The sequence below is a fragment of the Pongo pygmaeus genome, chromosome 11 (genome assembly GCF_028885625.2).
Source record: "Pongo pygmaeus isolate AG05252 chromosome 11, NHGRI_mPonPyg2-v2.0_pri, whole genome shotgun sequence".
Lineage (NCBI taxonomy): Eukaryota > Metazoa > Chordata > Mammalia > Primates > Hominidae > Pongo > Pongo pygmaeus.
In genome coordinates, this window is record NC_072384.2 from 98,114,059 (window position 1) to 98,136,984 (window position 22,926).

General features: G+C 37.3%; 1 protein-coding gene across 3 annotated transcripts in view; it reads left to right on the plus strand.

Annotated features, from left to right (window-relative positions):
* Window positions 1-22,926, plus strand: part of PLCL1 (phospholipase C like 1 (inactive)) — a 356,308-nt gene that overhangs the window by 287,815 nt on the left and 45,567 nt on the right. For all 3 annotated transcript variants that reach the window (XM_054477780.2, XM_063647788.1, XM_063647789.1), the window contains exons 3-5: window positions 1,526-1,729; window positions 13,976-14,051; window positions 16,507-16,616. In XM_054477780.2, coding sequence (XP_054333755.1) covers window positions 1,526-1,729; window positions 13,976-14,051; window positions 16,507-16,616 — 390 coding nt within the window. The remainder of the gene's footprint in view (window positions 1-1,525; window positions 1,730-13,975; window positions 14,052-16,506; window positions 16,617-22,926) is intronic.

Below are 22,926 nucleotides of genomic sequence, written 5' to 3' on the forward strand. Positions count from 1 at the left end.
TATTCACAATAGCAAAGACTTGGAACCAACCCAAATGTCCAACAATGATAGACTGGATTAAGAAAATGTGGCACATCTACACCATGGAATACTATGCAGCCATAAGAAATGATGAGTTCATGTCCTTTGTAGGGACATGGATGAAATTGGAAATCATCATTCTCAGTAAACTATCGCAAGAACAAAAAACCAAACACCGCATATTCTCACTCATAGGTGGGAATTGAACAATGAGAACACATGGACACAGGAAGGGGAACATCACACTTCAGGGACTGTTGTGGGGTGGGGGGAGGGGGGAGGGATAGCATTGGGAGATATACCTAATGCTAGATGACGAGTTGGTGGGTGCAGTGCACCAGCATGGCACATGTATACATATGTAACTTACTGCACATTGGGCACATGTACCATAAAACCTAAAGTATAATAATAATAATAATAATAATAATTACAATAAAAGAAAAAAAAAAAAAAAAAAAATAGCCAAAAGGTGGAAATAACTCAAATGACCATCAGCTGGTGAATGGAAAAACAAAATGTGTTTATCTTCAAGCAGAATAGAAAGCCATTTAATAATAAAAACAAATGTTGACACATGAAAAAAAAAAAAAAAAAAAAAAAAAATAGAGTCCAAATATCAGCATATTCTATGTAACTTTTTCTGACATAATTCTAGTACTATTATAAATCCCTATGTTAGATTAGTTATAAACCATTTCTGCACTTAACTTTATAGATTAGACTTTACATATTTTATATAATTCTTGAAATATGTACTTTGCATATTTTATATTATGTATTTAAAATACATAAAAGAGTTATAGATAAAGTGTATCCAGGTAGCGTTGGTAGTTCATATTATCTTAACATAAAGTCTTTGGGGTTAAGGATTATTTGGAGTCTAATCAGAAGAAAAATGAAGGTGATCATTGTCATGAAATTCATGAGACACCAAATAAGTTAGGTACTGTTCACTGTGGGTGAAATGTAAAATAGTCATAATTTCTATTTCAAATGAATTTTTTGAAAAGACTGTAACATGGACAAATGTAGCTCTACATGAAATGTGCTTTCAGTGTGTGTGTCTGTCAGGTGCCTTTCTGATGAAGCGACAAAGGAATGCCATTGGTTAGTCAGATGGAAGGTGGTGAGCAGTAGCATCCTGCTACCTTGAGGAAAAAAGCCCAAGTGAAATGCACTCCAGTATACAACCCCTGCCATTATGTTTTCCTGATCACCATGATACAAATCAAACATGACATTCATGATCAGCCAGTACTTAGTTGTGTGACTATCCCAGTGGTCTGCTTTGAAAAGCACTGCATAGCCTTGTGTCCCACTCTGCTTTGCTTTCATGGGATGTTTGTGGTGATTGCTAAAAATTGAGCAAGATGGAGTATAGTCATGAATTAGCCCTCTGTATTATCTTTTAAAAATGAATATACTTTTCTGTAAACCTGGGAGTGCCGGCGGTGATGTGTCAGGTGGTCAGAAGTGTGATTCCATGTTTTCTTCCTCACAGAACGCAATCGTGTCTATTAAGGAACTATGTGGACTCCCTCCAATTGCCAGTCTGAAGCAGTGCCTGTTAACTCTGTCATCTCGGCTCATCACCAGTGACAATACTCCTTCAGTCTCACTTGTGATGAAAGACAGCTTTCCTTACCTGGAGCCTCTGGGTGCAATTCCAGATGTGCAGAAAAAGATGCTGGCTGCTTATGATCTGGTAGGAAATTGCGACTCCATATTTTTTTTATCTGTGTGTGTGTGTGAAATCACAAAGAGCAGGGACTCCTCTGTGGAACTCCAGTGAGTAACACAGGGTGACTACCTTTGAAACATGGATTGGAGGTAGCATGCAGAGCCGGCCCATTCAGCTTCTGCTAAGTCTCAGTGGAAAACTCTGAGAAAATGACTTGAACCTGGAGCTGCACAGGTTATAAGTGGAAAATTCCGCTTTAACAAGGAATGAATTATTAAAAAACCCTCAAAAATATGTACACTCACCATCTAAATGACTTTAGAGTGCAATATAACCATTTAATTATATACCTATGGGAAGTAAACATGTCTCAGTGCTGCCTTATGATGGTTGAGACAAAATTGTTATGGAATCTATATTTTTCAGCTAATTCCTAGAATGTACCCCTTATCCTCATGGTCCAAAATGGGTGCTGAGCTCCAGCCATAATATCTGCATTCCAACCATCAGGAGTGATGAAAAGATGTTAAGACATAGCTTCTTCCTTTAAGGACATTTCTCTGGAATAGAATAGATCATGTTTGCTTTTATTTCATCAGCCTGGAGTTGACACATAGCCACACTTGGTTGCAAAGGAGAATGGAAAATATCATTTCAAGGGGCTATATGCTAAATGTTGTCTCTTCTGTTATTAGGAAATAAGGGGAGAATGGGTATTAAGGGACAACCAATAGTCTGCTACAGAGGTGAATAGGCAATTCACTTACCCCCCACCCAATAACAATGAAAAATTAAAAACATTTAACTTTAAAATAAGTTTTTAATTAGAAATTAAGAAAATATAGTAAGATATTCCCCTCACCATTAAACTGACGTTTTTTCTCTTTAAAAATAGTACCTCTGATCAAGAATTTAAGGAAATGGATACTCTCATTCATCTACTTCTAGTGGAAAAATAAATTGATATAATATTTCTTGGAGAAACAATTGGCAATACAATTTAAAATGCTTATAAGTTTGATCTATAGAGTTCTTTTTCTTGGATTTATTCTAAGCCAGTAGAGAGATGCATAAACATTTATGTTAATAATGTCAACATAGAAAGATTAGCTAAGTGAAATATAATAATCTATATTATAGATTCCTTTGAAGATATTAAAATCATGTGTTAGAAGAATATTTAATGGTATAGAGAAGTCCTTACAATGTTTTGTAGAAAATTTGATTACAATAAAATGGGAAATAGGATTTAAATTACATTTCTATGTATATGCCCCTAAATTGCTAGCAAGTTATTAATAGTGAATGTTTTTATATGAGAGTGAATTTTATTTTCTTATTTATGCTTTTCTATATTTTTTCTGTATTCACCAAACTCTTTATAATGAACCCAACTAATTTTATAATTGAATAAAATAAACCTTAAGGAAGAAAAGATGAAGATTTTATCATTAAAAAACAAGTAGAAGAAAGATACTGGAGATAAACATTCTACGAATGAAAAAGAAAAATTTCCACAGGGCATGTTCTGCTTATGAATGACCATACCTCTTATAAAATGTACTTCATGGTTGCTAGGGGAAAAGTTTACCTATTACCTGTATCTCATTTTTCATGAAATCAATTTTTTCATCATAAAAATGGGGACTGAAAGCTATTCAGTGAATAGGTATAATTGCCATCTAAGAGGTGAAATTAGGGTACTAGTTGCCATAGAGACAGACAGTAGAAATCACTTATTCCTCCACTTCTCTTTTAAGCTAAGAAAGAGAAATCATTCATGGTGAGGGAGGTCCCTGAAGCTGGCCTGTATTAAGCAGAAGGATACCTGGTCTGGGGCTGGGCAATTTCCATTTCACACCCCCGAGTGTCTGATAGTGTCTTATTTTTTCAGTTTTATCTGCCGAAGCCAAGACTGAAATATTAGCCTTTTCTCATCTGTATTATTAAAATGCAAATTGTAATTGCAGGCAGAGCATGGTTTCCAAAGATTAAAATAAAAGGCTACGGTGGAAGCAGAAATACTTATAATGAAGTCTTTCATGTACAGTTCTCTATGGGAAACCATTTTGGGAGGGAATTGAGTGTAAATATCCTTATACCACATGGTAAACTTGGTAGAATTCAAAAGTGATTAAAAACACCATTGACATCTCTGTTGAGTATTTATTTTGGGGGATGGGGTGGGTAGGGACAGATACATGTAATGATGATATTGGCCTTGAAATTAAAACACCATTTTTACCTTCTAGGATTTGCATTGTGTTGGTTGGCATCTTTAATGCTCTTAGTGTATTACTGTGTATTAATTTTAAATAGGTCTTCTAAGATCTCTTCAGATCTGGAGTGAACATTTAAAAACATAGATCAAGGGACTGGATTACACTTGCAATCCCAGGACTTTAGGAGGCCGAGGTGGGTGGATCACCTGAAGTCAGGAGTTTGAGACCAGCCTGGCCAACATAGTGAAACCCCGTCTCTACTAAAAATACAAAAATTAGCCGGGCATGGTGGCACCCGCCTGTAATCCCAGCTACTTGGGAGGCTGAGGCAGGAGAATCGCTTGAACCTGGGAGGCAGATGTTGCAGTGAGCCGAGTCTGCGCCATTGCACTCTAGCCTGGGTGACAGAGCAAGATGCAATCTCAAATAAAAAGTAAAATAAAATAAAACAAAAACAGATCAAATCAAGTCACTTTCCTGCTTAAAATCCTCCAGTGGGTTCCATTAAAATAAAACGGAAACTCCTGACTGTGGCTTTTTAAGGTCATTTATGATTTGCCCCTGCTTGTCTACCTCACCTGCCTCTCCATCCTTGCCCAATCTCACTACATCTCCCAACCTCATCCGCCTCTCACAACCTCACCTGTCTCTCCAGCCTCACCTGCCTCTCCCAACCTCACCTGCCTCTCCAGCCTCCCCTGCCTCTTTAGTTTTACCTGTCGCTCCCAACTGCACCTGCATCTCCAGCCTCACCTGCTTCTCCCAACCTCACCTGCCTCTTTAGTTTTACTGCCTCTCCCAACCGTACCTGCATCTCCAGCCTCACCTGCCTCTCCCAACCTCACCTGCCAGTCCAGCCTCACCTGCCTCTGTCACCTGCTTCCCCAGCCCCATTTGCCTCTCCCAACCTCACCAGCTTGTCCCAGTCTCACCTGCATCTCCAGTCTCATCTGCCTTTTCTAGCCTATTTGCCTCTCCAGCTTCACCTGCCTTCCCCAACCTCACCTGCCTCTCCAGTCTCATCTGCTTCTCCAGCCTCATTCCCACACCCTCTATTTTGCTCACCCTCTTCCAGCCACACTGGCTTTCTTTGCACATATTTATGGGGTATGGTGTGATATTTCCGTACATGTATACAATGTGTAATGATCAAATTAGAGTAATTAGCATATCCATCACCTCAAACATTTATTCCTTAGTGGTGAGAACATTTAAAATCCTCTCTTCTGGCTATATTGCAAGGCAGCTGTACTTACCACTATACCACCGACACCACCTCTTCTAGCTGTTTGGAAATATACAATATATTATTGTTAACTATAGTCACTACTGTGCAATGGAACACTATAATTTATTCCTCCTTATCGCTTAATTCTTAGCTCAAATGCCATTTTCTCAGAAAAGCCTTCCCTAACTATTCTCTCCATCCATCCCTTTGTCACATAGCCATGTTTTATTTCCATCTTCCTGCTTAGCAGTATTGAAAAATACTTTGCTTGAACTTTTTAATTTCTGTCCTCTTTTACTCCTCAATTTGAATGTAAACTCCACGAGGTTAGATCCTGTCTGTATACTTATTACTGTCACCTCTGGCACCCAAAACAATGTTGGCACATAGCATGTTATCAGGTAATGTTCACTGAATAAAAACAATAAATAAAAGCATCTATTGTTGGTGAAAATCATGTAGTTTCCATCCTATAATTGAACATGTTTGAAGATAAATTATTAAATCCCCTTGATTTTACCTCTCTGACACCACCCTTGCTGAATTGTTCCCTGTCTTATATTTGGCTAAAAAACTTACAGAGTAAGGCAAAACTATGGAGACAGTAAAAAGATTGTTATTTGCCAGGGTCTTTGAGTGGGGCAGAGAGGGATGAACTGGTGGAGCACAAAGGATTTTTAAGGCAGTGGAACTATTCTGTATGATACTGTAATGGCAGATACATGTCATTATACACTAGTCAAAAACCTATAGAATGTACAACACAAAGAGTCAACCCTAATGTCAACTATGGACTTTAGCTAATAAGAATGTATCAATAGTGGCTTGTCAATTGTAGTAAATATACCACACTAATGCAAAATGTAAACAGTAGGGAAAACTGGGAGGTGGGGGTAGAGTTAGAGGGTGAGGACTCTGTACTTTCCATTTACTTTTTATGCAAACTTGAAACTTCTCATAAAAATACAGTCTAACCACCCCCCCCACCAACCTCCCACAGACTATTATTAAAAACTGATTTGGATGAATAAGGGAAAAAAGCAAATCCAAGATTTATTGCCTAGTGGTGGGGTTGGCGTGGGGAGAAGGTATTCCAAAATGAACAGCTTGGGTTCAATTTAGACTTAAGTTGCTTAAATGTTTGGATTTCTCGAAAATGGTAATGAACTGCATAGATGCCATCCAAGAGGAAAAATTGTTACCACTAAAAAATGCAGAATATGTTTAGAATAAAAAACAACCTGAAATCTTTCCTGAACAGATACAAATGTTTTCTTTTTTCAGTATGGAAAGAAATAAATCAGGCAACTTGGTAGCCTACACTTGTTGAAAGCAAACTTGAGTGCATCAAATTATACTATGATCAAGGGAAAATAAAATAAAACATTCTAGAAAACACTGACCCTGAGTTCATCTGCACAGATTTTTTCCCCTAAATTTAGCTTTCCATATTTATTACCCACTATAAATAAATAAATAAATAAACAAATCCCAGTATTTATTAGTCATTAAATACTTGAAAATATTTCCTCCTGAGGGTTTTAAAATTCAGTCTTGAAAGTCATTTTCTCTCTCTCTCTTTTTTTTTTTTTTTTGGAAACGGAGTCTCGCTCTGTCGCCCAGACTGGAGTACAGTGGCATGATCTCAGCTCACTGCAAGCTCCGCCTCCTGGGTTCATGTCATTCTCCTGCCTCAGCCTCCCCAGTAGCTGGGACAACAAACACCCACCACCACGCCCGGCTAATTTTTTGTATTTTTAGTAGAGACAGGGTTTCACCATGTTAGCCAGGATGGTCTTGATCTCCTGACCTCGTGATCTGCCTGCCTTGGCCTCCCAAAGTGCTGGGATTATAGGTGTGAGCCACCGTGCCCAGCCTTAAAAGTCCTTTTAAATTAGTCTTGCAATTATAATTCCATTATAGCAACTGTGTTGGTATCAAGAAATCAAAAATCAAATGTATTTGTAGCAAAATGGGCCTATTGACACGGCAGAATTTCAGAAGAAAGGGAAGGCACACTCTCCCCTGTCTTAGCACATCTTAGTTAAAGTATACGTTTTCTGTCTGCTTCCTGGGACTTGAAATTTCAAAATTACAACCAGTTCCCTAGGGTTAAGACTTTTTATCTTTTTTAAAATGCAGCAACATCCCTGTGAGTAATAACACACTGGGTTATCAGTGATTTATTCGTACCTTTTAGTGAATTTAGCAGATCCTGCTCTACAGGTAGGTTTTAACCTGGGAAAAGCGAGAGATGGTAATGACAGAGGGTTCACCAAGTCTGGGTAAGGTGAAGGTGGGGTTGCTCAAAGAATTGCAATTTGCTTACGGGCAGCCCTGTTTACTATTACCATTAATATTCTCAGTAGGATGTTGCCATGTAAATGCCTATCTAATATTTTGTGCAACTGAAGCAGAGATGACTTTGCTGATATAAAACATGTCACGTCTGGAGGTGGGAAGTGTACAGCTTCTAAAACAGCACTAGAGGGAACTGGGAGCACTATCAATCAATAACTTTGGCAAGTAGAAAAGGCTCTAAAAGTCGAAGGTAGAATGGATGCCTCTTTCGCAGGCTAAATACACAAAGAGAAGAGCTGTTGGCATTGGATTGTTCACTATAGCGCCATTTCAGTGGCCCTCTGCTCATCAGGAAAGTTTTCCAGAAACTGTCCCTGGAGCTTAATTTGAAATCAGGAGACCATTTCTAAGTGATTCTTCCATTTATTTTACTGTGATTCTTCTTCTTTTTTGGCTCAGGTCTCTGAAAGAGCAAGCATCACTTCCCCACTCTGGATTTTTACTTTCTCTGGAAAAATTTCCCACTGAAGTAGGTAGTATAGTCACAGAGTCATTGTCTTTTAAGGCTGATAATGTCGTATAATTATATTTTGCAAATAAAAGTAATATGACTTTTTTTCATTCAGGATTCATCTTAATTTGGGGGTTGTTAAGAATAAAAATTGGTTACAGAAAGAGTTACTTAGTGTTATAGCCAGAAAATGGAGATGTTTAATTTGATAAACATTTTCTGAACTCCTTTTAATGTGCAAGCCACTGCGTTAAATGCTGTGGAAGGTTCAGCAGACCTTGTGCTTCAGCAGCTTACCAGCAGGAGATGTAATGTGGTGAGGTACTACCCAGCCCTAGGGGTCTACTATTGGGGATGTGAACATGTTACTCATCATTTAACATGGAGTTGTAATAGCAGGTGGATTACATTGGAAAACATTTTGTAATTTTAGTAGGGCACTATCAAAACTAGTTTGTTTGAATGGGTTTGACTTTTTTCATTCTGCAATTGTGTTTTTATGCATGTAGATTTAGCTCCAGCCCTAATGTTTTACTCTAGTCACATTTCTGCATTTTATTCTGTGTAAACAAAGATGAATAAGCAGAGACAGAATCAGCACAGATAGTCATGATAGAATGAATGACAGTTCTGTAACTCAAGAGAAATAGGAAAATGTGTAGGAACACATATATTTGCCACTTGTAAAATAACATTTTCTCATTTGATGTGTCATTTTGTATATGTCTTTAGGCTTTTAATTAGTCAACTAAACAAGCATATTTTGGATGCCTACTATGTGCAAGGCAGTGTGCAAGGTGCTAGAGAAAGAAATAGTATGAAGCAAAACTTCTGTCCTTGAGGAATGGGCAACCCTGATGGGAAAGGAGGACTTACACCTAAAAAGGGAAGAAGTAGTGACACACAGTGTTCAGAGAGTTGACCACATGATATTTTATGTCCTTAGCTGGAGTCTTAGATCATTTAGTCCTATGATAGACTTTTCACAGTGACTTATAACACACTTCTTCTACCCCCTCTGCCACCTGGTACTTAGCAGAATTTTATTTGCAAATACATTTGAAAGAAAAATATTATCTGACTTTATATACTTTTTTCTTTAGATGGCTGAGCTTTTCCTTTTCAGTGTTTTCACCTTTCTAATTTTTCATGCAGTCAAGAAGTATTTTCATAATATATTTGATCATTTCCATTATTTTAAGTTGTTATGAAAAATATTTGGGTAATATCTTAAATATATCATTCTGAAGTGGAATAGCTACAGGAGGTTGCAACTGTAAGAAATAAGCCCAAAGCATTCTCCAAAGGTGACTTCTGTGCTAACTTATTTAACATTAACATAAAAGTTTAAACTTTACTATGGTAAGAACAATTTTTTTAAATTTGTTGTTAAAAAAAGGAAATCAAAACAATCTAGAGAACATAAGTCAAGGATTATTTAATGTTTTACTAAGTCAGTTGGGGGGTGATTTGGAGAGCAGTTGATTGTGCTAGAGTGAGCAGGAATCTAGCAAAAAAGAGCTAATTGCTGTCTAATCACGCTTGCAATGGAACGAATACACTAGTAAGTATTACAGTTAAGCCAGGCGTAATGGTTGGCTTAAATACATTCTGTTATATCAGTGTTATAACCAGTATATATTCAGCCTCAGGATGGGAAAGAGTTGTAGTTATGTCTATAGTTCCCCAATTTAGTTTTGCTTATTGAAATCCATTTAAATTAAAATTGGATTAAGTCAAAGATACTCGCCTTCCATCACTGTCTCTCATTGTGAAGTTTGTGTGGAACTCTATTAGTTTGCATTTCAAGAAGTATCTTTGCTTGTACAGTAATAGAACCCAAAAAAAGAACTGTCTGCTGGCATGTGCCCAAACAGAGCTCGGTGTTTAAAAACAAGATGCTGTGCTCTTGGGGTATGGAAACTTCCTTCACATGTGGGTACAGCAATGTCTTTGGACACATTTTTTGTGTAAGGGGAAAATTATCAGCATCTTGAGGAGTGGCAAAATTTCTACTTGGTACCAGGATCTCTAGGACCATGGATATCAGAGATACATATCCATAAGCAAGTATTTCAGGTTGGCTTTTTTTGTGGAATTTTGTCCATGCATACTCAAAGCTGGCTTTGCATTCTTGAATCCTCAGGCTTTCTAACACTTTTGGTTAAAGGTAGTAAGGTAGTCAAATTGGCCTGAAAATTCTGGAGAAGGTTTACTAAGGCTACTCACCTGGATATTTTATGAAGGAGTTAAATTGTAATGACAGCTGGATAAAAACAATATTTCTAATGACTACTCAAGGTATAGCTGACAACTGTTTGGGGAACAAAACAACAAGAGAAAAAAAAATGATCTGTTTATGCCGAGAGGGCCCCCTGAAGTAGATTTTGTCACCATTGTGGACGTGGAGACAAATGTGCTCTGACTTGCTGTGTGCAAGTTCACTTGTCCTGCGCCATTACAAATCAGGCTTGCAAATGTGATGCATTAGTCCCGGGACAGAGAGCTCTGTTGCATACACCAAAGGCAGTGGACTTCCAGTGAACTTGCAAATATTCTGACTTTACACTTGTTTCTGTATGACCGAGAGTTGACCACATTGACAGGCTTGATTGCTTAAAAACAAGATGCCAATCTATTAGCAATGCTTTTATTTGTTTCATTTTAAATATTTAAGGAACTTGAGATTGAAAGGAAATAATCTTCATTCTAGTTAGCAAATATATTTGTAAGAGCAATCTGATTTACAAATGTACCAAGTTTAATAAAAGTCATCTTGTTTTAAATGATCTGAAAAGATGAGCCACTGCAGAACCATAGAATCAAAACCTAGTTTTTCTGCTTAGAAGGAAAAGAGCTAGAGGAATTATTCCAGTGTTCTGAAAAGGAGAGGACAAAAATGTCTAGAGTAGATTAGCTTTTTATTGACTCACATTTTCTCGAGCAATAGCTTCTCCAAAGTTCCTAACTCCTTCCTGAAAAAACAGAGGACTCAAGTAAATACATTTCTTCCTATGTTTCATATGAAAAAATATTTATCATGGTTGATGCGTGTTGTGAATTAGACTTGGAGGGAAAAGCAGTCATGGCAAAATTTATTTTCATGATGCTTAATTTGATGAATGTTACTTTATTAAGTGTTTATTACCAACTTGCACTTGCAATAGGAATTCTACAGTTTAATATGGTCTGCTCCTCAAGAATGCCTAGATTCTAGTCTAAATTATTTCACTAGCTAGTTGTGTGGCTTTAAGCAAGCTAAGTTTTAGCTCAGGTTTTTCGTCTATAAAATGTGGTTGTCCATGATAGACTGTCTTTAAGATAACTTCTAAGTAGAAAGATCGTGGTTCTAGGAATTTAGGTCTAATTCAGGATAAAATGGGAATCTATGTAAGATTTTTGAGTCCTAATGTGATGAAAGTGCATCTTTTCAGTATTATTAAATAATTACATTGACTCTGCAATGATTCTGGGCAATTAGTTAAACTTCTTACTGGAAAGAGCTGGAAGGATAGTTTCTTCACAAAAGCTGGACAATTTAATCCATCTTTGAGTAACAGTATCACTGCCCCCTTCAGTAAAGTTTTCTTTTTAAAGACATAATTTTACTCTTAACTGGTAACTTTACACACTCTTGCTCTGGATACATCTAATGCATAAAGTAATGTCAACCTTTATCTGGGTAAGTCCTCTATTCTTTTAGAGACAAAGCCCTGACAAGGAAATAAGATCCATTAGGAGATATTCATGTGACAGAACCAGAGAAAAGCTCTTTGTATTACTACAACAGGCAAAGGCAACTAGCAGCTCAGGCTGAGACATCAGATATGTAAATCAGGCCACTGCCAAATTCTATCGACTGAGTCAACCCAGCCGTCATGGCTGAGTCGTGCTGACTTCCCAGCTCAGGGATTATCTGAGGACATCTTCTCACCTTCTCTGCTTGGCTTTTGCGCTTTGTATTTTATTTCCATCAGTATCAGTTAGAGATCTAGGAAGGAGATGAAACTTAAATCGACCATTTTTTTCTCCCTGACAACTTAGATAAATTACTTAGTTGAGAGGAAAATTTGAAATTTTTGACTTAAATTGTGGTTTGGATTATTGGTACATTTTAGCTATTCATCTCATTTGTTTTTTCTATAGCTACTAATAATTGAAAGTTGACTGCAGAAAATAGAATAAATTTATAATTCTCAATACAATAGAAGCTGTTGACATAGAGAAAAATCAAATCCCCTTATGAAACAATTTCATATGAGCAATGATTTTATGTTCTGAGAATATTAATGATGAGATATGTGAGGACACAATTTGGGACTTTTATTACTAAAAGATTTCAGGTTATTTCTGAGGAATCTCAAAGAGAAGCTTGTTTTGAGGTAAAATTTTACTTGATTATCTCTTTATGATGTGTATTAGACAGTGGGAAAAACAGAAACAACTTATACCACGGGGTTAACAAATATTTACTTGGGGGCTTTTGAGAAGAACTTGAACTATAAGGTTTTGGAGTATGTTTTGATCCTAAATTTATTTTACCTCAAATAAGCATGTAATAAAGTTTTAACATTTGTTTTACTTTCTGATGTTTGAGTATTATATTTCTACAGGGGTAATCCTATTAAAAGCTTTATGCTTATTTTTCAGTACTTAATTTGAAAGAGAATTAAGAGCATACAAAATTACAGAAAAATGAGGAAGTCTAGAAAAAAAAAGAGTAGAGAAATCTAGAGACAAAAAGAGAGATGGGAGTTCAAAAAGATAATTACAAGTTTGAGAAGTGGTCAGTAATAAATAAAATGTTTTATTGCACACACATATGTGGGTAGCAGACAGGGAGAAGAATTAAGTATCATAAAAGCAAAACGGGGAAAAAAAGTGATTATGTAAATGGATGGATGCATCTGGAAATACAAAGCTGAATAAGATTGAGTCCCTGCTCTACTGGAATTACGATTTACTGGAGAAGTAACAAGATGGAAATAATATAGGTAAAGAATAAATCATAAGATAGAAAATAAAAAATTCCATGAACAGATTAAAAAAAATAGAATGTTTTGGGAATATGGGGAGTGAGAAGGAGACAGAAGGGGAAATCAGGAAACTAATAGAGGAGAGGGCACTGAAGTGAGCTTTGAGGCCTGGCAGGATTTTGATCAGGTCAGATGGCTTAAGAAAGTTTCCCTAATAGAAAGAAATGTGTGAGAGGAGGAACAAGTAGGCTGCGTTTAGAGAAGCGTGATTCATCCATGTCAACTGAGACTTAGGGGAACTGGAACACCATAGCTCTAGGTTAGAAAAATTTTACTTCATTCAGTAAGCAAGGGAGAAAATGACAAAGCCAGGAATTAGTTAGTACTGTAGTTCTGGATGATGATTCTGGAAGTGGTACTTAGGAAGGAGTGAGATCGGAAGGACCAGAGCCTACTGGTAGCTGAGTGGGACTTCAAGCCCACCTTTGAGTGCTGCACAGGGAGCTTTGAAAGAATTTGGATAAAATAGGAGATACTTCATTTTTTTGGTGGGAGCGGGGTGGGGGAGAGACAGGGAGGATAAAATGGAGCAGATAATATTTTTAAAGGTGACTTTGCTGCCTCTGGAAGGATAAACAACCCTGTTCTGGTTCTCATTGCTATTATGTTCCAATACCACTTGCCTTGATATTGCAGTAATCTTTGATGTTAAGGGAGTGGAATTAGGTATTTATGAATATGACCTGGGACATAAGGAATGTATATACATTTATTCGACAGCTACTTGTTTGGTGCCCACTGTGTGCCAAGCATGTTACACAAGGGAGTAATCATAAGGAAGGTGACACTAGCCTCAGTGTTAGGATGGATGGGGGTTGGAACAGAGCTTATCCTTCCCCCTCCCATCTGTTGTGGTGAGACTATGGCTTCCTTTTACTGGCGGTATCATGTGGGTCTCTCTGTATGTCGTCTTCCCAATGAGCCAGTTCAAGGATTCTGACAACCACCTTTTTGATGTTTATTTTGTAACAGATGATTCAAGAGAGCCGGTTTCTCATAGAAATGGCGGACACAGTCCAGGAAAAGATTGTACAGTGTCAGAAAGCAGGTAATTGTTTTTAATTTTTTTCTGTTTAGAAACTATAATAATTCTTGGTAGTTTTTTTTCAGAAACTTTCTGCTTCTTCTCTTAAAATGCAGTTATTTTATAGCAATGCTTAACTATACTTTAAGTTTCACTTTAGTCTTTGTTTAGTACAGACGAAATCCAAGTGATAATAGGTGGGTTGTATGTGAGCGTACAGGGTTGGGGTCATGTCTGAAGAAGTCTAGAGGGATGAGGGTTTCTGAATCTAGTTTTGTGGTTTGGAACCCCATCAAAACCTTCTACTGCTGGTATTGAAGCTATGGTTCCATACAGTCCCCTAAAACCCACTTCAGTTTTACAATTGGAACCAAAATCCTATTAATCTTCCAGGCTTTTGCCCCATTACTAGTCTTCACTTTAGATTTAGATTTGTTCTTTCTTTTTAAGTATGGGATGAGTCACATATCTGTGAGAGTGCACTTGTTTATTTCTGTTCACCTTCATCCACACCCTTGTGCTTTCATCTCCTGGATCCACAGCCTTCTCTATCCACATACCCGATAATGATTATGACGAGGAAGACGACAACAGTAGCAACTGCTTGATACATTGCATATGCTATACCAAGCACACACACTATCTTACTCATGACAGCTCTGCAAAGTAATCATCATTATATCCGATTTATAGATGAGGCACCTGAGATTCTGAGAGACTGAGTGACTTACCCTAGGTGCCATATCAGCCTGCGGTGGAGCTGACCTTTGAATTCAGAACAAACTTTTAAAATGGTGCTTTTCACTGGCTGACCAGCAGGCTTAGATGTTTCTGTTGACAGGAAGCACAAAAATAATAATACCTGATACTTACATGGTGCCAGGCACTGCTCTGAGATCTTTATATGTACTGATTCACTTAAGCTTTACCTCCGTCCCATGAGGTAAACCCACTTGTTAACCACATGTCACCCATGAGGAAACTGAAGACCAGAGATGTCAGGGTCTTTCCGAGGCTCACATAGCTAGTAAGTGGTAGAGCTGGGCTCCACACTCATGTTCTTTACTATGTGCTATGTTTGTGATGTTAGCACCAGGAAAGTTAACGTGGTCTTAGGCTGCATTAATAAAAATATAAAAACCAGAACAAGGAGAAAAATATAAAAACTAGAACAAGGAGACCTCATGTAGGCTTCTCCAAACCTATTTTGAGTACAGTGTTCACTCCTGGAGGCAAGTTCCCACAGAGCTCAGCTCCAGGAAACTGGGCAATGCAGTGGCCTTGCCTGGATGCCTTCCTTAAAGAAGAGTTTCATTGGCAAGCTGAATATGTTCGAATGGTTAACCTAGAGAAGACTTGAAGGGATTTTACTCAATATCTTTCTTCAAATATCTAAAAGCTTGCACTGTAGAAAGAGTTTAGACCTTTTTGGTCTGTGTCCAGCTAGCACCAAGGAGTAGAAGTTCCAAGGAAGGAGATTTTTGGCTTGATATCAGTCATAGCTTTCCGAAGATGGAATGAGCTGTTCATAAGAGAATATGATTTCCATCTTTAAGGTGCTAAGACAAAGGCTGAAGAAATGTGATGGTGATGGTTTTCATAATCTTCAAGCTTGAGCAGATGGTTGAACTAAAAATACTTTAAGGTCATTCCCAAATCTGAAACACTTGGGTGTTTCCCAAAATGCTATTTTTAAAAAAGCCTTTTTATTTTTAGTTCAACATTACTAATTACTCATTGTTATCTATGTGGGTTCCAGGACCTACTATTAAGTGACAGGGATGGTTCATAAAGAAAAATAAGACATATGCATTCCTCACATATGGTTGCCATTGACACATCAAACCATTCCATGCATAAACCAGGAAGAGGACAAACAAGGTTGATGTAACCTGTTGGAATAATTTGCTTCTTACTTATTTACTTATTAAAAATTTTTTTAATTTTTAATTTTTGTGGGTACATAGGAGGTGTATATATTTTTGGAGTACATGAGATGTTCTGATACAAGCATGTAATGTGTAACAATTATATCATGAAAAATGGGGCATCCATCCCCTCAAGCATTTCTCTTTTGTGTTACAAACAATCCAATTATACTGTTTTAGTTACTTTTAAATGTACAATTAACTTATTGTTGATTATAGTCATCTTGTTGTATTATCAAATACTAGGTCTTATTCATTCTTCCTATTTTTTTGTACCCATAGAATTTACTTTTTTTCTTCTCATGTCATTTTCTATGGCTCCTGGCTGTTTTAAATACAGTTTAGCTTAATGCATTGACTATTGTCAATTTGTGCATAAGGACAGCTACTTGGTGGGATGAACAGAATGAAAAGGATGATTCAATTTAGGGATTTGGAAATTATGAGAAGACAGGAATGTGAAATTATATTTTACTGATAATATTTTCATTATAAGATGCCCATTTTTCTGAGATATACACTCAGATTTCTTATGCATTCTTTCTTCAAAGGGATGGAGTTCCATGAAGAACTTCATAATTTGGGGGCAAAAGAAGGCTTGAAGGGAAGAAAACTCAACAAAGCAACTGAGAGCTTTGCTTGGAACATTACAGTATTGAAGGTAGATGAAACATTCAGATGTCCCCTGTGCCTTTACTTTTCTCCTCCTCATCTCTCCAATGTGTAGAGAAATGTCAAGGATTAAATATGATGGTTTGGATTTTTAAACCTTTACTTTAGATTCAGGGTTACATGTGCAGGTTTGTTATATAGGTAAACTGTGTGTCACGGGGGGCTGGAGTGCAGATTATTTTGTCACCCAAGTAATAAGCACCTAGTATGCAGTAGGTAGTTTTTTGACCCTCTCTCTCCTCCCACCCTCCATCCTCAAATAGTCCCTGGTGTCTGCTGTTCCTCTCTTTGTGTCCATGTGGTCTCATTGTTCAGTTCCCACTTATAAGTGAGAATATATAGTATTTGGTTTTCTGTTTGTGCATTAGTTTGCTTAGGATAAAGCCCTCCAGCTCCATGTTGCTGCAAAGGACATGATCTTATTCTTTTTTATGGCTGTGTAGTATTCTGTGGTGTATATGTACCACATTATCTTTATCCAGTCCACTGTTAATGGACATGTAGGTTGATTCCATGCTTTGCTATTGTGAATAGTGCTGTGACAAACAGACATGTCCATGTGTCTTTATGGTAGAAGGAATTATATTCCTTTGGGTATATACCCACTAATGGGATTGCTGGGGTCAAATGGTAATTCTGTTTTAAGTTCTTTGAGAAATTGTCACACTGCTTTCCACATGGCTGAATGAATTTACATTCCCACCAACGTTGTATAAACATTCGCTTTTCTCCACAACCTTGCCAGCATGTGTTATTTTCTGACTTTTAGCTATTCTGACTGTGAGATGATATCTCACTGTGGTTTTGATTTGGATTTCTCTAAGGATTAGTGATGTTGAACACCTTTTTATATGCTTGTTGGCCGCGTGTATGTCTTCTTTTGAAAAGTGTCTGTTCACGTCCTTTGCCTGCTTTCTAATGGGGTTATTTTTTGCTTGTTAATTTAAGTTCCTTATAAATTCTGAATGTTAGACCTTCATTGGATGAATAGTTTGCAAATATCTTCTCCCATTCTGTAGGTTGTCTGTTTGCTGTCTTGATAGTTTCTTTGGCTGTGCAGAAGTTCTTTAATTAGATCATACTGTCAATTTTTGTTTTTGTTGCAATTGCTTTTGGTGTCTTTGTCATGAAATCTTTGTTAGGTCCTATGTCTAGAATGGTATTTCCTAGGTTAGCTTCCAGAGATTTTATAGTTTTAGGTTTTACATTTAAGTCTTTAATCCATGTTGAGTGATTTTTGTATATGGTATAAGGAAGAGGTCCAATTTCAATCTTCTGCACATGACTAGCTAGTTATTCCAGCACCACTTATTGAATAGGGAGTCCTTTCTCTATTGCTTGTTGTTGTTGACTTTATTGAAGCTGAGATGGTTGTAGGTGTGCAGCATTATTTCTGAGCTCTCTATTCTGTTCCATTGGTCTATATGTCTGTTTTTGTACCAATGCCATGCTGTTTTGATTACTGTAGCCTTGTAGTATCGTTTGAAGTTGGGTCAAGTGATGCCTTCAGGAATGTGTGGCTTGATCTCTAGGTTCATTCTCTAGGAGATGGGGAGCTGCATACTGGAATTGACATGGTTTTTGCCTTAATAAGGCAATGAGGTTTTCTGTGCAGGCAGGGTACAGCCCATGTGTGAGATTAATTTGCCTGGTGTATGTGTGTGTGTGTGTGTGTGTGTATGTGTGTGTGTTTACTCACATGAATACTTACATTCAAGTCAATATGGCTGTTCTTGTTTGTGGAAAGAATAATGACAAATGATTCTGGGGAAGGTTCCAACACAAATGATTTCGAAGCGACAAAGTACAAAATATCTAGGGCCATTGAGGATTTTTATTTTAAGAACAGTTCCTATAAATACATTTCTTTTTGCAAATAGCTTTGGAAGTCATTTTCTTGAGATTATGATTTGCTCTCTGCTGCACATGAATTTTGGAATTTTGAAGTAAATATGCCACTTTTTATATTTTCTTACATGAAAAAAGAAATGATTTAGGCAGACAGAATATATTCTTGACAGCTAAATGGGAGAAAAATAGCTACAAACAAAATTAATAATTGCTGGACATTTAAAGAACACTCATTTTGTGCTAGGTACTGTTTTATGAGGTTTATATGAATTAACAATTTAATACTCACACCAACTCAGTATTGTTATTAATCTCATTTTACAGGTGAGAAAACGGAGGCATTGAAAGTCTGTGTGTATTTCCTGAGGGCGCTCAGCTAGTAAATGGTGTAACTAAATTTTGAGCTCAGGCAGTCTGGCTCCAGACCCTGTGTCTTTAACGTGTGCTGCAGAGATGCTGCACATGTTTATGTGAAAGTGTTAGGTTAACTGTAAGACATATTACAAATGTCTATTAAAAATTCAGTCCACAAGTGGTAAGCCCCTACTATGCATTGGGCTCTGTGCTAGGCATTGGGGATACATGGAGAACATGAGCTACAGACCCTGACCTCATGAAGTTAGTCTGAGGCCAGTGGAGGAGGGGGATGGATAAGGCATCATTTTCTTAAGGAGCAGGGATGACCTAAAGCTGTAGTGTTAAAGAGGTGCTTATTATAACCCTAGATTATAATGTGGCAGTGTATACCCTGATATAAACATTTTATGTTCAGAAGATTTTATATGGGCTTGTTAATGTGCCCGTCACAGAAAGGTGCTAGGGATACAAATATCAAGAGGATTACCTGGGTCTCCAAGACTAGTCTATAAGGAGAGACAGACATGTAACTAATAATGGCCATCAATTGTTCAGCACTTATTTTGTGATCAGCACTCAAGGGTAGGTACTTTATGTACATTTCCCCTTTCTTCCTTGCCACAACAGTGCAATCTTGCATCATGACATGCTGACTCTGATAGGGCTCACCCCATCTCACAAATGAGGAAATTGAGGCTTGTGGGGGTTGAAATTTCTTGCCTGGAGTCACACAGCTAGTAAATGGCCAGCCTGCAATTTTTAACTCATGTCCATGGTTCTATCCACTACACTGTTCTGCTTCCTCTAAAACTCCATCCATGTGGCTGAGTCCCTGTATTAGTATTTTCTCACACTGCTAATAAAGACATACCCGAGAGTGGGTAATTAATTTATACGAGAAAGAGGTTTAATTGTCTCAGAATTCAGCATGGCTGAGAGGGCCACAGGAAACTTACAATCATGGTGCAAGAGGAAGCAAACATGTCCTTTTTCATATGGCAGCAGCAAGGAGAAGTGCTGAGCAAAAGGTGGAAAAGCCCCTTATAAAACCATCAGATCTTGTGAGAACTCACTCACTATTACGGGAACAGCATGAGGATAACCTCCCTTATGATTTGATTACCTCCCACCAGGTCCCTCCCACAACATGTGGGGATTGTGGGAACTACAATTCAAGATGACATTTGGGTGGGGACACAGCCAAACCATATCAGTCCCACTGGGTCCGGGCAGCCTAGTGCAGGAATAAGAATGTAGGCCCTGTGTGATTACCTGATAGTGGTGAGACTAGCCAAGTTATGTAATCTCCCTCAAGGTGGTAATAATACCGACATCCCAGATTTTGTGAGAATTAAATGAGATAATACATACAAAAGATGTAAGTCACAGTGCACAAAACTAGACAGCATATATGTTAGCTGTTATTTTTGTTTGTTTGCCAGGTGAAGATGAACATGGAGAAACCAGGTTTTTGTTATTTTTATTTCTTTGTTAACTTCTGACTTAAGCCCACTTAGTGTTGTCAGAGATTTCTTAATGTTTTTGTTTGGTTTAGTGACAGAAGCTGATTGCTAGATGTGATTGAGCAAATGCTGTTCAAATTATTCCAAGAGAGAGCTTTTCAGACAGAATTGATTTTCTATTATTATAACTCACATACTAGCTGCTGGTATTTCAGCTTGAGCACTAGAGTAGTGGACTACTACTAAACAAGAGTAGAGAATATTTCCACACTTCCAATAGCTCCTTTTTCTCCTCCATTGAGTTTGGGGTCTGTTAATCTGATGTCCTTTCCCCAAGAGCTAGGCAAATGATCTCCTTTGAATTTGAATTATTAGCTGAGAGAAAAAGAGCCTGGGCTCTGTTGGAGACTTTTTATTCCAGTGGTGCTGCTCTAAGAATATATCTTTTTCTGTAAGATTCTTCCTTTAGTTCTTATGCGTTAGATCTGAAACATTTGGTTCCTACTTGATTCTCCAGCCTTGCTATTGATTTTCAGAGCTCCTCTAAGTATTTTAATAAATGCTCTTTGTTTATAAGTTTAGTAGATTCAATTTACCTTGCTTCCAGTTGGTTGAATGATTAATAACCATCCTGGAAAGACATAATCACTGAATTAGGAGGCTGTGGTATGACTTACCTATACAATTCTGCGTTGCCTACTGAAAAAGTTTCCTTATACATGATTTAGACTAGTATTCCCTACTATCTACAGAGAGGGAGTGGGAATTAACCAATTCTGGTTAAATGTGTTGGTTTGTATTTCTAAAAGTATTTAATTCCAGTGTAATTTCCAATAAGTAAGGAAGGAGCTGGAAAAAAAATGAGAAATGTGCCCTCAGCAAGTTGGGGGATTGACAGCATGGAGTGGTGCAAAGGGGCATTGGCTTTAGAGTAAATTGAGCTGAGACTGAAAAATAAATTGTTTAGTGTTTTCTGCAGTTCAATATTACATTTATCTGATATTTAAAATGACAGGGAAGCTGGAGAAAAAATTGCAGAAAGAAACATGACTAACTTTACAATATAGTGAATAAGAATTATAATTACAGTGTCCAAATTGTTCCAGAGACCAGGACTTAGTATTTAGCAAGGAAACTGAAATCAAGGTGCTTCTGGAAGATCCCACACTTGTGTTTTTCTGTAATTCATATTCTAGCGCCTACAAGGGTCCAGTGTAGGGACTTGCTTAGCCTATCTTTTGCATTTTTCCACACATTTGCCATATGTCTGTATCCAACTGTAGCAGTCAATTTGCTCTTCCTTTCTTTCTTTTTCACTATTGTACGTGAAATTGGTCTCCTTACATAGCCATTGTGTTTATTTAGGATGATAGGATGATTCAGTCCTCACTGCCTTTTCAAGACAATCACTGGATCAAAATAACTCCATTCCATTCCACCCTCACTTGTTAAAAGACCTTTCCCTCTGTTTCTTCTCCATGATGTCCTTCTTGTGCTGATATAATAAAATACCTGAGACTGGGTAATTTATAAACAACAGAAATTTATTTCTAACAGTTCTTGAGGCTGAGTAATCCAAGATCAAGGTAGGAGTGGATTTAGTGTCTGGTGAGAGCACAGTCTCTCCTTCCAAGATGGTGACTTCTTGCTTCGTCTTTCAGAGGGGAGGAACGGTGTCTCCTCAAATGGCTAAAGGGAAAGAAAGGCAAAAGAAGGTAAAAGGGCCTAGCTAGTTCCCTCCGGCCCTTTTATAAGGCACTAATCACCTCCTAAAGGCCTCACCTCTTGATATTATTGCATTGGGGATTAAGTTCCAACATGAATTTTGGAAGGGACACAAACATTCAAACTATAGATATTTGGTTGTTAACATAATATTAAAATCTCACAATGGAAATTTTTCCTGTTTTTTAAGGCTTTCAGAAAGGGATACTACAACTTCACTTCCATAGCCAACATATTCTAGTACATTGTTAGTAATTTTGGAAGTGTTTCTCTCATGAGAGTTCTGAAGATCTCTTGGGAGCAAGATGTGGACTTACACTATATTACTGATAAAATGCTATTTGCAATGAAGTGGAATTCATCTAAAGTCTTGAACTCTATCCAGAGTGATTTGACTTTTTAAGTACAAAAAGAACTGCATTGTAAAGGTGATCACATCTATAAAACTGAAATTAGAAAGAACCCAAGGGGAGCATTTTAGTGAGCTTTCGCAATATATATTTTTCTAACTTGTCCTGTTGGCTATTTTAAGAAACTAAATTTTATTACATTGTGTTTTTAAAAGTTTTATATAAAAATCAATTTTAGCAGGCTGGACAAGTATCAAGTAGAGATATATAAAAATAATATTAAAGAAATATAATTAATAAGTATTTTATTACAAAGGAAAAACTGTGAAGTAGGTAATCACTAGAGCTTAAAGAAGAAATAAAACGGCTAAGAAGTAGCTGCCCTTCTTATTTATTCATGACTTTCATTGATTACTAGTTGAATAACAGGCAATAAATAAAAAATGAATAAAACTCTTATCTCTTCAATGGTCATTCCTATTAAATATGTATTTACACTTTTCCTGGATAGATTTCCAACTTATAATGTAATGCATTCCAATGTGTGCCATGA